Raw genomic sequence first — 14,446 nt, 5'->3', positions numbered from 1 at the left:
TATTTTAATATGTATATATATATTTGTTACTACTGAGATAGTTAGAATATAACATAGTTAAACAACTTTATTTGTTTATGAGCTGTTTTTTTGCAAGCGGTGCAACTACACAAGTAACTTTAAGTGATATCATTTTTTTTTTTTTTAATATTGCCAACATTAGTTTTAAAAATAGTTTCATCAATTTGGTTTTTTTTATATTATTATGCCAGATTTTTATTTTTCAGATTATTGTTTATTTGATTTGTATTAAAGTCATATATGTTTTTAGTAGAGAAATAAATAAATAAAAAGGAAGGAAAGAAGAAGAGAAGTAGTAGTATAGAAAAAGTAAAGAGTGTTTTTGTTTTTTTTTTTTTGTTTTTTTATTTATTTAAAAAACATAAACTATGTATTTTGCTTTTGGATGGCCAAAGGTGTTTAGCAGTGGGATCAATGAGACTTTTATTGATGTTTCTCACAATGCCGATGGATCACTGATTGCACTACTCTCGATTTCATCGATCTCCATTTGGTCGGGCGATCAACACCGTATTCACTTGGGATATGTCATTCGCTCGGAAGATTCCATCAATAAGTTTGGTAGAAATCAATCGATATCGTGGTGTCCAGATTCCTCTGCCATTGCAGTTGTAGTATGTAGTAAATAAAATAGAATAGTGTTTGATCAGAGAAGAAGAGTAATGAACAACAAGTCAATTAATCACAAATTGTTATGCACATTGTCTTTATAGACATCAACAGGATTTATATTAGTTTATTTAGTGGAAAGAGATTTGACAGATGTTTTACAGTTACGCTTTCACAAGGATCATCATTCGGCGCATCTGCAACACGATAAGCGACGTGTCGTCTTGAAGTTCTCTTCGTCGTTTAGAGCAAGTATTATGGGTGCGATTTGCATCACTGGCAATACCGATTACATATTTATATTCACAAGAGAAGGTTATCTCGTGCGATCCAGTTGGACCGGTGAGTTAATCAGTCAGTTCTCGCTTGATGTCGTTCCGTTTGACGGCGATATCTCTAGTAGCGCGTTGGTGGTGCAGTCCGTGCACTACACACCGAGCTTCCCAATCTTTGGACTGGTGTTTGCCGATGGTTCTTCGGCGATACTGAGGAAGCATTCGAAGGACAGACTGCGCGGCTACTGGCTGGCGCGCTCCGGAAGTGTGGCGGTGGCGCTTAACGTGCGACATCGACTGGCTGCAGTCGGTTTGGAGAATGGCGAGGTCGCCATCTACAAACTGCCGGCACCGGTTCTGGTGGGGGGTGACGCCAAGTCCGCACAGACTTGCCAATTGCTAAGAACATTCTCTTTGTTCCAGTTTCGTGAGGTTACAGCCGATGAGATCGGTCCGATATCCTATATGGCGTGGACAAGCGATGGAAACTGCTTGGCTGTGGGCTGGCGAAATCGTGGACTGTGCATCTGGTCGGTCTACGGCTGCAAACTAACGTGTACCATTCCGCAGATGAGCGATTCCGGCGGCGGTTGCAGTAGATACTCTGAACCGTGCAGAGAGGGTGTTCTCTCACTGAGTTGGGGTCCCGAGGGATATCATCTTATTCTGCTGTCGAACGGCAATGAGGTTGGCGAGTTTCTCCAACTCACTTTCTTGAAATCAAGTTTGGCGGCAAATACCAATTTAAATTACTCGGAGCGAATCATCCTACAAACAGAGGATCGTCTGATGCTATTGAACTACAAGGGTAAGGAACTGGGCGATATTCGTTGGAAACACTTGCAGATTCCATCGGCGTATCTCAACGACAATTGGCCAATTAAACATATTGCACTGTCGCGAGATCGCTCACAGTTTGCAGTGGCTGGACGTCGTGGTATCATTTTGTATAATTCGCTGTCGAAGCGTTGGAAGATGTTTGGCGATCGCAACCAGGAGCAGGCAATACAATCACTAGCACTCACTTGGTACAAACATACAGCAATCATTGCGAATTACTCGTCGCAGGGAAAGTGCGAGTTTCTCATCTATCCAAAACAGCATCTCGACAACTCTAGTCTACTTCATCAATCGCTGATTCCGTCGAGTCAGACGCCCGCCCTCATCGATTGTAACGACGCACATCTTGCACTGCTGACAAGTGAATCATTCTTTTATCTCTACCGAGTGGTAGAGCGACAGGATCGACCTGGAATCGATCTCTATACACTCCATGTACTTTCCATGGCCATTCCATCCACACCCCTTTCACTCTCATTGCTTCCACCCATCCAGGTTCCACCCTCTGGCAATAGCAATGTAAATTCACCAACGATGAATCAACAACAACAACAACAAGAGATACCACCATTACAATCACCAAGAAGTTATAGTCGTTCCAATAATGTATATTGTCTATTGCTCCATACCAATGGACGACTTATCCTTTCGAACGCAGAGAATGCAGCACACATTGATTTGTCAAACAATATTGAACAGTATTGGTTCACCAATATCTATAGGGACAGGGAACTAGTGGGAAACACTCTCTGGGGTTACGGATTGCATGGCATTCAAGTATGGTTTCCATTCTCAAGCGAGGAGATACACTCGACACGAACTCTTCATCACAATCGTTCGTTGTCGTTTGACAATGAGGTGTATCCAGTGGGATTCTTGAGTGAGCTCGGTGTCATTGTTGGACTGTCACAGGGTATTGCCTATAGTTCTTGCTCTCAGTATCCTTGCTACGATCTACACATCAAAACACACCCATTCCTCCACTCGATTCTCAAACATCTGTTGGAGCGCGGTGGCATTGAGAAGGCGTGGAGTCTGAGTAGTCGGTTCCATACCATTCCACACTTTACACACTCATTGGAGTTGCTTCTTCACGAGACACATTCCACCAGTAAAATAGACCAAGTTGTTAATTTCCTAAAGTATTTTCCACAGTTTCCAGAGGTGGCAATGTGTTGCGCTCGTAAAATAGATGCCACACACTGGCCAGATTTGTTTTCACACGTTGGCGACCCGGTGGCGCTATACCAGCGTTGCTTGGCCGGCGGAAAGATCGAGATTGCAGCATCGTACTTGAAGATCCTTCAAAATCTGGAGAGCAATGAATTCAGTCAGCGGTGTGCACTCGATATGCTAGAGATTGTTTTGGATTTCGACAATATGGATCTTGCGGGTGATCTCGTTCGTTTCATGGAGCCAGAGGACGAGAATCTCTCACCGACCATTCACAGTAAATTGGAACAAGAGAAGCTCCAAATCCTAAGTTCCTATGCCAGCAAGCTATTGAAATCAAAGCTACTGAGAAACTTCCTGTTGTTCTCGCGCAAAGTCAATATGGAGATATCACACTTTTTGGCCAGTGAAAAACGTTCTACCATTTTGAGAACTGCCGAGGAGTTGGATATGGCACTCAACTCAATACATGTACAGTTTTATATAAATCTTCCAGTGGATCAGATCGCTCCATTTTCACCGGCTGCTGTGCTATCCACTTTCTCACCGGCACCAAGCCCGTCCTCCAATGGATCGGTAACAAGTTCAACAACAGCAATTCCATCACCAGTTTCCATTGTAAATAACAGTAGTACACTAAAAAATAGTGGATCGATAAATGAAAGAGAGAAAATGTATAGTAACAGCAACAACAACAATGAATCCACTCCAACCGGAATTGGAATGAACAGTAGCAGCGGTACCGCTGTTTCAGAGTTGAAGTTGGAATCCGATGACAATTCATCTTCGATCACCAGAGATGAAATGATTGAACTTCTCAAATCGAGAATACAAATGGCACCAAGCGAACATCATCATCATCATCATTATGCAGGACAACAGGGTTTGGTTAGTTCAACAAGCACGGAATCAATCAACAGTCTTTCAAACTCAACATCAACAATGCCTTCAAGCACAACCGCCATATACTCATTCAAATCACACCAGTTTATGGTTGCTCCCTCATTCACCAATTTCGATGTTAACGACCCTTCATTCCTTCAAGATAGTATTGATTCCTCAATGGACGATCTATAGTAAGTATCAACCACTAAATTAATTTAACAAATCTGATTCGAGTCATTACTATATATATCAAAAAAAAAAAACGAAACGAAAAACAAAACACTGTTGACATCATTCAAACAAAAACCTTTTCATTTCTCAAAAAAGATTACATTTATTTATATTTATATTTTTTCAAAAAATGTAATATGTATCTTCACACATCGATAACTAATTAATTTAAAATCTCTTTTTAAATCTTTAAATATAATCTTTTTTTATAGTTTCCTTCTTCAAGAATTAACAAATGCAGGATGTAACGAATGGGTGCTAGTCATTGGTACAGTTTTATTAAATCCAGCTCTGATCTCAAAGACATTGAAAAAGATCCCCAACATCTATGAGAATTACTGTAAAATGCTATCACACCAAAAACCGTAAGTTGAAAAGTCTTGTTGGATCTAGATTGCTTTGTAACTGGTTAAATTTTAATCAAATTTCCTTTCCATCTTTAGACAAGGTTATTCTCAGCTTTTAAAGTTCATTGAAGACACAGTGTATCCACTCCTCTCAAAATCACAATTGACATCAAAGAAATATGGTGTCAGTGGTGGAGGTATTATTAGTAGTAACAATAACAATAACAACAGCAACAACAATAGCAATAGTAATAGTAGTAATGGTGTTGGTGAAATTGGTGAATAGAGGGGGTATTTGGTGACTCGCCTTTTTTTGGTAGAACATTAGAATTCTAATATTCTTGTAAATTGATAAATATGGTACTATTGGTATGGTGAAATATAGCAAAATATGTGGCGAAATAGATAATTCCAAAAAATAAAACATCATTCTTTAAAACAACAACAACAACAACAACAACAACATCTAGATCAAATGTAGATTCTTCAGTTTAGATTGAATTGACAACACAACTCACACATTGGTTCATTCACAGGCATCTCAAGATCAGCTGATACCCATAGTCCCTCCACTCCACCAGTGACAGCCATTGGATAGTTATTCGGTTATTTATAAAAATTTTAAATACATAACTTCCATTAAGATTGATTTAAGTGGTTTGTTTTTTTCTTCTCCATATTTCATTTTGCCTCTTCTGCAAAATTCGCTCTCTTTCAAGCAAAAAGACACCACTCTTTTTTTTTTTTTTTTGTTTTTCAATTGAAACATCTGAAATTCATTAAAAACCATATATACATACGGAGAAACCCCCCTTGAAATATATTAATTTCAACAAAATCTGTGTGGGAAATGAATGATTTTTTTTTTTGTTCTGATGTCAACTCGACTTTTTTTTTTTGTTATTTTCATTTTTTTATTTTATTTTTGGGAATCTACAATCACTTCCAGATTTAGTAATTAAAACAACTTTAATAAATTATTTCATTTTCATTTTTTCAATAAATTATTTTAATTTCAAAAGTAAAACTCACCGTATGCACCACCAAAGGGTGGGTCATGACAGAGTTACTTTCTTTAAGGTTGCGAGGGTGAAACTCGACTACTAGAGTGTATATACCAAATAGAAAATAGACAAAACAAAACAATACAAATAAATAAAAAAAATAAATAACTAACTGAAAAATCATAGTGGAGATCCAAATTCTGTTCTTGACCTTTATGGAAAATCGTGGTAGTTACTTTCACCCCACAAGTACACTGTGCTGCTTCACACTAACAAGAACAAGCATATAAATATATAAACCGTTTTTTAGAAGTACCTTATTAAGCAATAATGGTATCAATAAAATAATGGTTGAAATACAAATAGCGACAACCTCAGGTCTATCTAAGTCTCCACTAGAAATCCTCCTATATCATACTGGATAAACATTATAAAATCATTCAATCTTAATTGTTTATATTTTTTTCTTTTCCCAAAAAATACAACAATCCTTCCTGAAAAAAAAAAAAGACTAAAAGTTATAAAATTACAAATTCTTATTTTTCTTTTTAATACAAATATAATAATATATTTTTTGGTATTAATTAATTTATTAACTAAAATCTTTTTAAAACATATTTTATTTATTTTATAATTATATTTAAAACTTTAATATTATTATTATCCATCAATCAATCAATCAATCAATTTATATCCAACTTTTTTTTTTTATAAATAAATAATAATATTAATATTTTTTTTGAGTAATGAAAGATAGCTAAAATATTACCAATAATAGCTATATATAATGAAACAATCATCACCTTCTTTATCATCGAGCAATTGCTCAATCGGTGCCACTTCTTGCACCGTTCCCACTTCAATAAGCCCAAATCTAAATAGTTATCATCATCATAATAATTTATGTAACTACCCAATCTCTCCAAACTTATTATTTGTACAACCATCACCGCCATTACAACCACAAGTACCTACATCTCCAATGATCCAACCAGTGTCACCTTTCATGAAAGGAAGTTCAACATCTCCAAATATTTTATCCTCAAATTCCTATTTTTTCAATTCACCTACATTTGCGGCATCAATTCCATCTATACAATTACCACCGATTCATCTGCCAATCGATAGAACAAAGAATCTTGGTACCTCTCTTAATCAACCAGTGGCCATTGCACTCTCAAAATCCACAAGTGTAATTCAATCTCAAATTCCAAGGCATAAGACACCGCTTCAATTATCCAAGTCCTCTCCTTCCATATCTCCATCGATATCGCCTACATTGAAATCCGCACAGATCAAACAGCAACATCATCAACAACAGCTATTCGATTTTTATTATCCAATTAAAAAGGTTGCCAAGAATCCAATTGGGCGACCGAGAAGCAAGAGACCTGAAAGATGTGCTATTTGCAAAGCCACTGAGACACCGGAATGGCGTAAGGGCGAAAAGGGTCAAGATCTATGCAATGCGTGTGGGTTGAAGCTAAGAAAGGAGAGAGAAGCCAGAAAGATGCTAATCTTGAATAATATTCTTAACAAAGAAGAACCATCGGAAAACAACATCCAACAATTTCAAAACACCAATTTTATGGATTCGAAGCAATACTTTACATCAGTTCATCCCCAACAAGCACAACAACAACCACCTCAACAAACACAACTACAGCAACAACAACAACAAAGCCTACAACCAACAGTTCCTTGCAGACAAAGCGGTAATAAATGCATTAGAACATCAAAAGATACCAACACATCAAATGTGTTACCAAATAAGAAATTAAAAATGTAAAGAAAAAAAAACCAAATACTAAGCTAAATAATAATAATAATAATAAGTTAATCAACTTCAATCAACAAACAAATTTCAATGTATAATATTACACTGTAAAATATCTATTAATTATATATTTATAAAAAAAAACAAAAACAAAAAAAAATAGAAAAAGAAATTATTTAAACGACTTACATTACCCGAAAAAATAAAAAGGCTTAATTGTCTATTATATTGTAAAAAACAAAAAATGAATTGATTACTTTACTTCTTGTTTTGATTAAAATAAAATATATCTATAATTCTGATTATCAGATTTGTTTTGATTTTGGGTCATTTTCATATATTTGGATTTTTTTTTTTTTTTTGTTTTGTTTGTCACAAGATTATACTTAGTAGTAGTTGAAATTATTTTTCATTTTTTTTTTCTTTTGATATCATCACCTTTTTGTAAGGTGTAAAATTTTATAGCAAGTCGCCAAAAAAATTCTTTTAATTTTTGGTTTTTCATTTAAAAAATCGAATAACAAAATTTTATTTGAAAAAAAAAACTGAATGAAAACCACACTCAAATTCATAACTTTTTTATGATAATTTTATACCCAATGTTCAGTTGCTTTTCATTTTTTTTTTATTTAAATTAAAATTATTGCAACAAGCAAAGCAAGAAAAACTTTTTTTATTTTTATTTTTATTTTTTTTTTTAAAACTCATCATTCTTTTCAATCATATCCATTCATTCCCCACCAATCTACTTTAAGTTAAACTTAAGTTTGTTTGTTTTTTCAAATCATCACCGCTCATCATCATTTATTTATTTTATTTATTTATTTATTTATTTTCCTTAACACAACACATTTGGTTAAAAAAAAACCAAACCAAATCAAATCATTCATTGTTGATATATCTGTTAAATATTATTAATCATTTGTATAAATTTTCATAGAACTATAGTTTATTTTTTTTGCACATTTTTTCTTTTCACACAAATAATAATAATAATAAATAAATAATGTCAGAAACAACAACCACCACTACAACTACCACTGGATCTCCAGTTACCGGTGAAGCTCCAGCTGTAAATATTAAAGATAAGAATATTTTTGGAACAGTCGAAGTAAAGAGTAAGTAAATTTGGATTTCACTTAAATAGATGTAATAGTTCATGAATTGACCCAATGATAATCAAAATTAAATAGTTAAAGAAGTTAAAGGATGTCAAACACATTTCCTTTTTGCCAAATGTGAATTGGCCCAAAAGAAGACTGAGATTAAGAGTAAAGCACTTTCGAATCACACTTTTGTTGATGTTTTTGAATTGTAAGTTATAACTAAATAAAAAATATCACACAAAATATCAAAAATCAAATTACATTTAATAAGGATGATCTGATTAGATCATGACAACCACACACTCCCACACAAATTGCAGCCCAACACACAAAACTCATTTTACAAAAAAATAAAAATAAATTATTAACTTTTTTTTTTTTTTAATTAATAATAAATCAATTAATCTAGCCGTGTATCATCACCAAACTCAGAGGTAGAAATCGAAGCATGGAAGAAGAATCTTTTCTTTAAAGACAAGATTACCGGTAGAATTGTATTGCCAATTTCAGAGTTGCTCGGTGCCACCGGTGGCGAAGCCAAGTGGTATCCATTGACAACCTCAAAGAAGACCAGACGTCCACGTACTGCAACATCACCAGATCCATCGGCACCAGCTGGAACTCCAGATGAAAACGCTCAAGAGAAAGACACCACCTCTGAAGGTGAGCCAAATGAAGATTCACCAAAGCAACGTACTCGTTCCGCCAGTGTCTCGGCCAAGAAGCCAAAGGATCCACCCGAAATCTGCTTGGAAATCAAATTCACCAAGAACGAGCCACCCAAGGAAGTACTCAAAGGTATCATTTTGGACGGTCAATGGACCACCGAAAACAGTGTCGGTAGTCTCACTAGCAATCCACACTGGATCAAATGTGTTCAATATCTACTCACCGTCAAAAATGAAAACACTCCACTCACTCTCAAACTTCGTCAACCAGAAGGAACTGACCAACGTGTTAGTTTCTTTGTTATCAACTATGACCGTAAGTTATTAACAACTAAAAAAAAAAAAAAAAAAGAAAGAAAGACCATTGAATAATTAACTAACTAACAACAATAATAATAGCATTCTATGGTGGAAGTAAGAAAGTTATTTTAGATACAGTCAATGATATTAAGAAGGTAGACAATTTCATTTGTCCAATTGCAGCAACTGCAGTCGATTGTCAAATTGAATTGGAAGTTGGACAATATTGTATCGTTCCTTATGCAGAGACATTCGGATTCGCTGGATCCTACAAGTTGAATGTCGACTCTCCACAGATTGCCAATATAGAGTTGTATCCATTGCCAAAGGATGAATCGTGTCAGTGGAAGGAAGTCACTATCGAAGGTCTCTGGACATCGCAAATCAATGGTGGAGGAGACATCAACGTACTCCACTGGACCAAGAACCCACAATACGCCATCCACCTCACCAAGAAGGCAAGAGCATGCGTGCTTCTCTCACAGGACGACAACGAGAAATCGATTGGATTCTATGTGCTCAAGCAGACCGCCGACATCGGTAAGCGTCTCGTCGAGTTCCGCGACCAAGTCGGCAAGACCGAGGCATTCAAACCATCGTGTCACAACGGATGCACCATGACCTTGGAGAAGGGTGACTACATCGTCATCCCATCGACCTACGACCAAGCACTCGAGGGTGCCTACCACATCACAATGTACACCGACGACCAAGAGGCAACCTTCACAACCATCACTCACACCTGGAAGGAGACCGAGTTGATCAAGGGAACCTGGGTCGGAAAGAGTGCCGGTGGTAGTCCAAACAACGGAGCATCTTTCTTTAACAATCCACAGTTCCGTTTGAAGCTGCCAAAGGACAGAACCGAGGAGGTGTCGTTCGTCGTCCAGTTGATTCAAGACTCCACTTTGAACGACGAGGGTATCGGTTTCATTGTGATCACACGTGAGTCACACGAGAAACCAGTGCAAGCTTCCACCTTCCAAAACGAAGATCTCTTCACCAAGACCAACAACTGGGAGAAGAGAAACGACATTGCCTGTCGTGTCACCATCAAGCCAGACCAACCAAACGAACTCACCGTCATTCCATCGACCTTTGAAAAAGGTGTCAATCGTTCATTTAGAATTCAACTATTCTCCGAGGTTCCAATAGAAATCGAAGAGATTGAGGCATCCGAAGATTCAAGTTCAGAATCAGAAGAGTAAAAAAAAAAAAAATAACTAAAAAAGTAATAAAACAATATAATATAATAATCAAAACAAATTCAATTAAAAAAACATAATAATACAAACTAATAAAAAAAAATAAAAAAAAAATTGTAATTTTATCTTTAAAAAAAAAAATAATAACTATAAAAAAAAAAGATATTCTAAATTTTTTTTTTTTTATAAATAAATGACGAATCTTAAAAAGATAGAGATTCATTTTAATAGTATCATTTCAAACAAATATTAGGTTGATTTTCAAAAAAAATTATTAACGATATTTTTCATTAAAATTAAAAAAAAAATTTCGCGATGAAGTTAAAGAAAACAATTATTTAAAAAAAATTGAGAATTGAATTGAAAAGGGGCAGAGAGCAACTGAATGAAAATAATTAAAAATAATTTTTTTTAATTTAATTTTTGAAATTTTAATTTTTTTTTGCAAAATATATATTTCGATGTTTTTTTTTTCACTTCACATACACAACCAAACACACATAGATAACTTTTTAGTTTTTTTAGATTGACATAATCAAACAAACCTAAATCAACCAAACAAACAAAACACTTCAAATATCCTCCCTACAAAACTACTACTCTGCTTTATTTTTTTTAAAAAACAAAAAAGAATAAGCAAGGCAAGCAACAAAAAGGAACGGATTTTCGGAAGAGTAGAGTAGCAGCAAAAAAAAAAAAACAAAACAAAACACAAAACACAAACACAAATAAATATTAATAAAAACCTATAGTTATATATATTTTCTATATACTACATATAAATAAAAGAATATAAAAATGGTGCAAAAAGATACAGTTACCTCAAAGAATAATGGCGCTCAAGGTGGTAGCGCTACAACTGGTAAGAGTGGCAAGGTAGCAGCCAGCAAGCAACAAGAACACACAGATAATACTCCCAAACAAAACGTAGAGCACAGAGATAAGATTAAGATTATCAGAGATGTCACTGCTTGGACCGAAGAGGAAGATATTATCAAAGCCCTCACAGAGTGCAAATTTGACGTTAATCTTACTATAGATTACATCTTGGGTGGTGTATTAAAGCAAGAATCTGGTCAATGGCAAGAAGTAAAGAAAAGAGTAAGTTAATATAATTTGTAATTTTTTTTTGTTTTATTTTAATTTTTTTTTTTTAAAAAAAAAGTTCATCTTCAACATTTTCAATATATATCAACTCAAATTTCATATATCTACGATCTCTATCATTTATAATTTAATGATATCGATCATCTTTTATTCAATTCAACTTGCCTCTCTCCCTGTCAACCCAATCTCTCCATCTTCAATTCAATCGTTTTTTTAGTGTGTGTAATTTTTTATTTTAACGTCAAAAACTAACTTGGAATTTTTCAAAAAAATTTTTCTCTTTTCTTTTTTTTTTTTTTTAAAATTTTTTTTTTATGCGATTGTTTAGAGTGACATCATAAAGACTAAAAATAAGGGTGGTGATGAACAAAGAAAGAATAAGGAAGACAACCAAAAAGGTGGTAAACCAATCAAGAAAGAGCACAGAGGTGACAGAGATAGACCCGACAGAGATGGAGACCACGCCCGTACTGGCGGTAAAAATAGAGACTTCAACAAGAGCAAGTTAAACGGAGATTCATCTTCACCACAACCACACAGAGATAACAATAAACCACAAAGAGACAATAGAAGACAGCACAGCAATTCTGTACCATCACCATCGTCTCCACCGACCTCTGCCACTTCCACCACCACTACAACTACATCAACCTCCGAACAACCAGCACATCCATCTACTACTTCAACCAGCACTACACACCAAACTCCAGCAGCTTCCACCAACACTCCATCCGTTTCAGTAGTTGCATCTCTCGATAGTTCATCACATCCAACCATCGGTGGAAAGGGTATGCCATCAATGAGTGCACTGATTCAAGAGAAAGAGAAGGAGCGTGCTGCCCAACAACAAAAGCAACAACAACAAGCCCAAAAAGCTGCACAACAGCAACAAAATGCTGCTGCCCACCAATCACAACAATCTACACAAGCTGCCGCCCCAGCACCATCACCATTGCCACTCCCAAATCCAACTTCAACCACCACCACCACCACTACACCAGCCGCTGCCACTCAAACCACCAACTCCTCTGCTACCACTTCTTCAGGTCAACCAACCTATGCTTCCATTCTCACCGCACAACAAAATAAGAGCAATACCGTTACTCAACCAAAACCAACTCCAGTTGCTGCCGCTACCACCTCCACCCCAACCACCACCACCGCCGCCACCACTCAAACCACCCCTGCCGAATCTACAAACACTACTACCGCTTCCCAAACCGTTACTGCTGCACCAGTCGCCACTCCAGTTCCAACTCCACAATCCACTCAAGTCCCACAACCAGTTGCTCCACCAGCTGCTGCCGTCGCCACCCCAACTCCAGTTGTCTCTGCAGCCCCAACTCAAACTGCTACCCCAACTCCAGTTGCCACTACCGCCACTGCTACCACAGCTGCTCAAGCACCAATTGCTACTGCCGCTGCCACCACCGGTGCACCAACTCCACAGCGTACCAACTTTGGACAAAAGCCAGGTAGCACCCATGCCTGGAAACCAAAGGATTCACCATCCACTTCACCCTCCCTTGTATCATCTGCTTCGAATCAACAAAATGCCTCTAGACAACCAATTGGAACCAAACAACAAAGTAAAATCTTTGATGCCCCAGTTGCTTTGCCAGATGCTCTCAACTTTGATCCAAACTATGACGTTCAGTTTGGTAAAGATCCATCACAACCAACCACTGCCACCCAAACACCAACACCAGTTCAACCACCACAACAACAACAACCCCAAGTCGTTCAACCAGTTGCTCCTGTTCAACAACCACAACAACAACAACCAGCCGTTGTCCAACCACCAAAGCAACAGCAACAACACCAACAACCAGCCGTTGTTCAACAACAACAACAACCATCGCAACAACCAATTCACCATCATCACAACGTAGTTGGTCAAAACACTGGTATTCAAGCCTCTGTTCAACAACAATACCAAGCATTCCAATCGATGAACCAAAATCCAAACATTCCATCGATGGATCCACAACACATGATGCAAGAAACCGATCTCCAGCACATGTCATACCAATACCCGTACATGGTCCCAATGATGCCAGCATTCTTTGATGACAATGGTTTCGGAGTTCGTCAACAACAGTTCTACGAATCCTACAACCAAAATGCCTACAACGGACGTACCACCTCGCCAGTAAACGACAACACCACCTCCAACACTAACAAATCCTTCCAGCGTAATAATCAAAACAATAACCAGCAAACTTTCCGCGGATCTGGAGACAATACCAATAAATTCCACCAAGATGGCCAAAATCAATCGACTCACCCATCCTCGCAATCACCACCACTTCCACAACAATCACCATTCCCATACCAATACGGTTACCCATATGCCTACTCGCAATACAGCCCATATCCAAACCAAAACACCCAATTCCAATTCCCACCATACGGTTATGCTCCAAAGCACTACTTGAACATGGGACGTTATCATCCAAACCAAACCCAAGCTTACCCAGAGCAAGAGGAATTCAAGAACATGTACAGCTATTCTTACTTCCCAAACAACACCGATCCATCTCTCCAAGCCAAGCTCGGTCAACAACAAGGTCAACAACCATTGAGCAGCTCACCAACTAGCTCAAAGACCTTTGGACAAAACGCCAACGCTCACCAATCCGCCCCATCAAACAACCAGTCTGCACCAAACTCACAAGCTCCAGGCGATCTCTCTGGACAATATGGAAAGGGACAATACAACCGTGCCACCACCAACGACCAAAACAACTACTACACACCACAATCACAACAATATATGCCATCTCATTTCAACCCATCTTTTCCACAAAGTAACCAAACCCAAAGACACTACCCATTATCTTAAACAATTATAATATTTTTTAATAAATTAAATAATATTTTATAAATCTTAAAAAA

The 14,446-nt window shown here is 36.9% G+C and overlaps 4 protein-coding genes across 4 annotated transcripts; all 4 read left to right on the top strand.

The window, feature by feature from the left end:
- Positions 1-389: 389 nt before the first annotated feature.
- On the top strand, positions 390-4,667 carry PPL_12603 (uncharacterized protein; the record flags this gene model as incomplete). Its single annotated transcript, XM_020583330.1, has 5 exons — positions 390-635; positions 2,007-2,351; positions 2,889-3,994; positions 4,247-4,399; positions 4,478-4,667. The coding sequence occupies 5 exons, from the start codon at positions 390-392 to the stop codon at positions 4,665-4,667; spliced, it is 2,040 nt and encodes a 679-aa protein (XP_020429517.1).
- A 1,505-nt stretch (positions 4,668-6,172) lies between these two features.
- Positions 6,173-7,174, top strand: PPL_12602 (GATA-type transcription factor; the record flags this gene model as incomplete). The annotated part of the gene is made up of 1 exon (XM_020583329.1): positions 6,173-7,174. One exon carries the CDS (start codon positions 6,173-6,175, stop codon positions 7,172-7,174), a length of 1,002 nt encoding a protein of 333 aa, XP_020429516.1.
- Positions 7,175-8,168: 994 nt separating this feature from the next.
- cplA (calpain-like cysteine protease) lies at positions 8,169-10,976 on the top strand (the record flags this gene model as incomplete). The annotated part of the gene is made up of 5 exons (XM_020583328.1): positions 8,169-8,280; positions 8,356-8,476; positions 8,678-9,252; positions 9,336-10,440; positions 10,967-10,976. The coding sequence occupies 5 exons, from the start codon at positions 8,169-8,171 to the stop codon at positions 10,974-10,976; spliced, it is 1,923 nt and encodes a 640-aa protein (XP_020429515.1).
- Positions 10,977-11,239: 263 nt separating this feature from the next.
- On the top strand, positions 11,240-14,393 carry PPL_12600 (ubiquitin system component Cue domain containing protein; the record flags this gene model as incomplete). Its single annotated transcript, XM_020583327.1, has 2 exons — positions 11,240-11,542; positions 11,904-14,393. 2 exons carry the CDS (start codon positions 11,240-11,242, stop codon positions 14,391-14,393), a joined length of 2,793 nt encoding a protein of 930 aa, XP_020429514.1.
- Between the last annotated feature and the right edge of the window lie 53 nt (positions 14,394-14,446).

Source organism: Heterostelium album, assembly GCF_000004825.1.
Source record: "Heterostelium album PN500 unplaced genomic scaffold PPL_scaffold10, whole genome shotgun sequence".
Taxonomy (NCBI): domain Eukaryota; phylum Evosea; class Eumycetozoa; order Acytosteliales; family Acytosteliaceae; genus Heterostelium; species Heterostelium album.
Note: the sequence above shows the minus strand (reverse complement) of the source record. Positions and strands in the feature narration are given on the sequence as shown.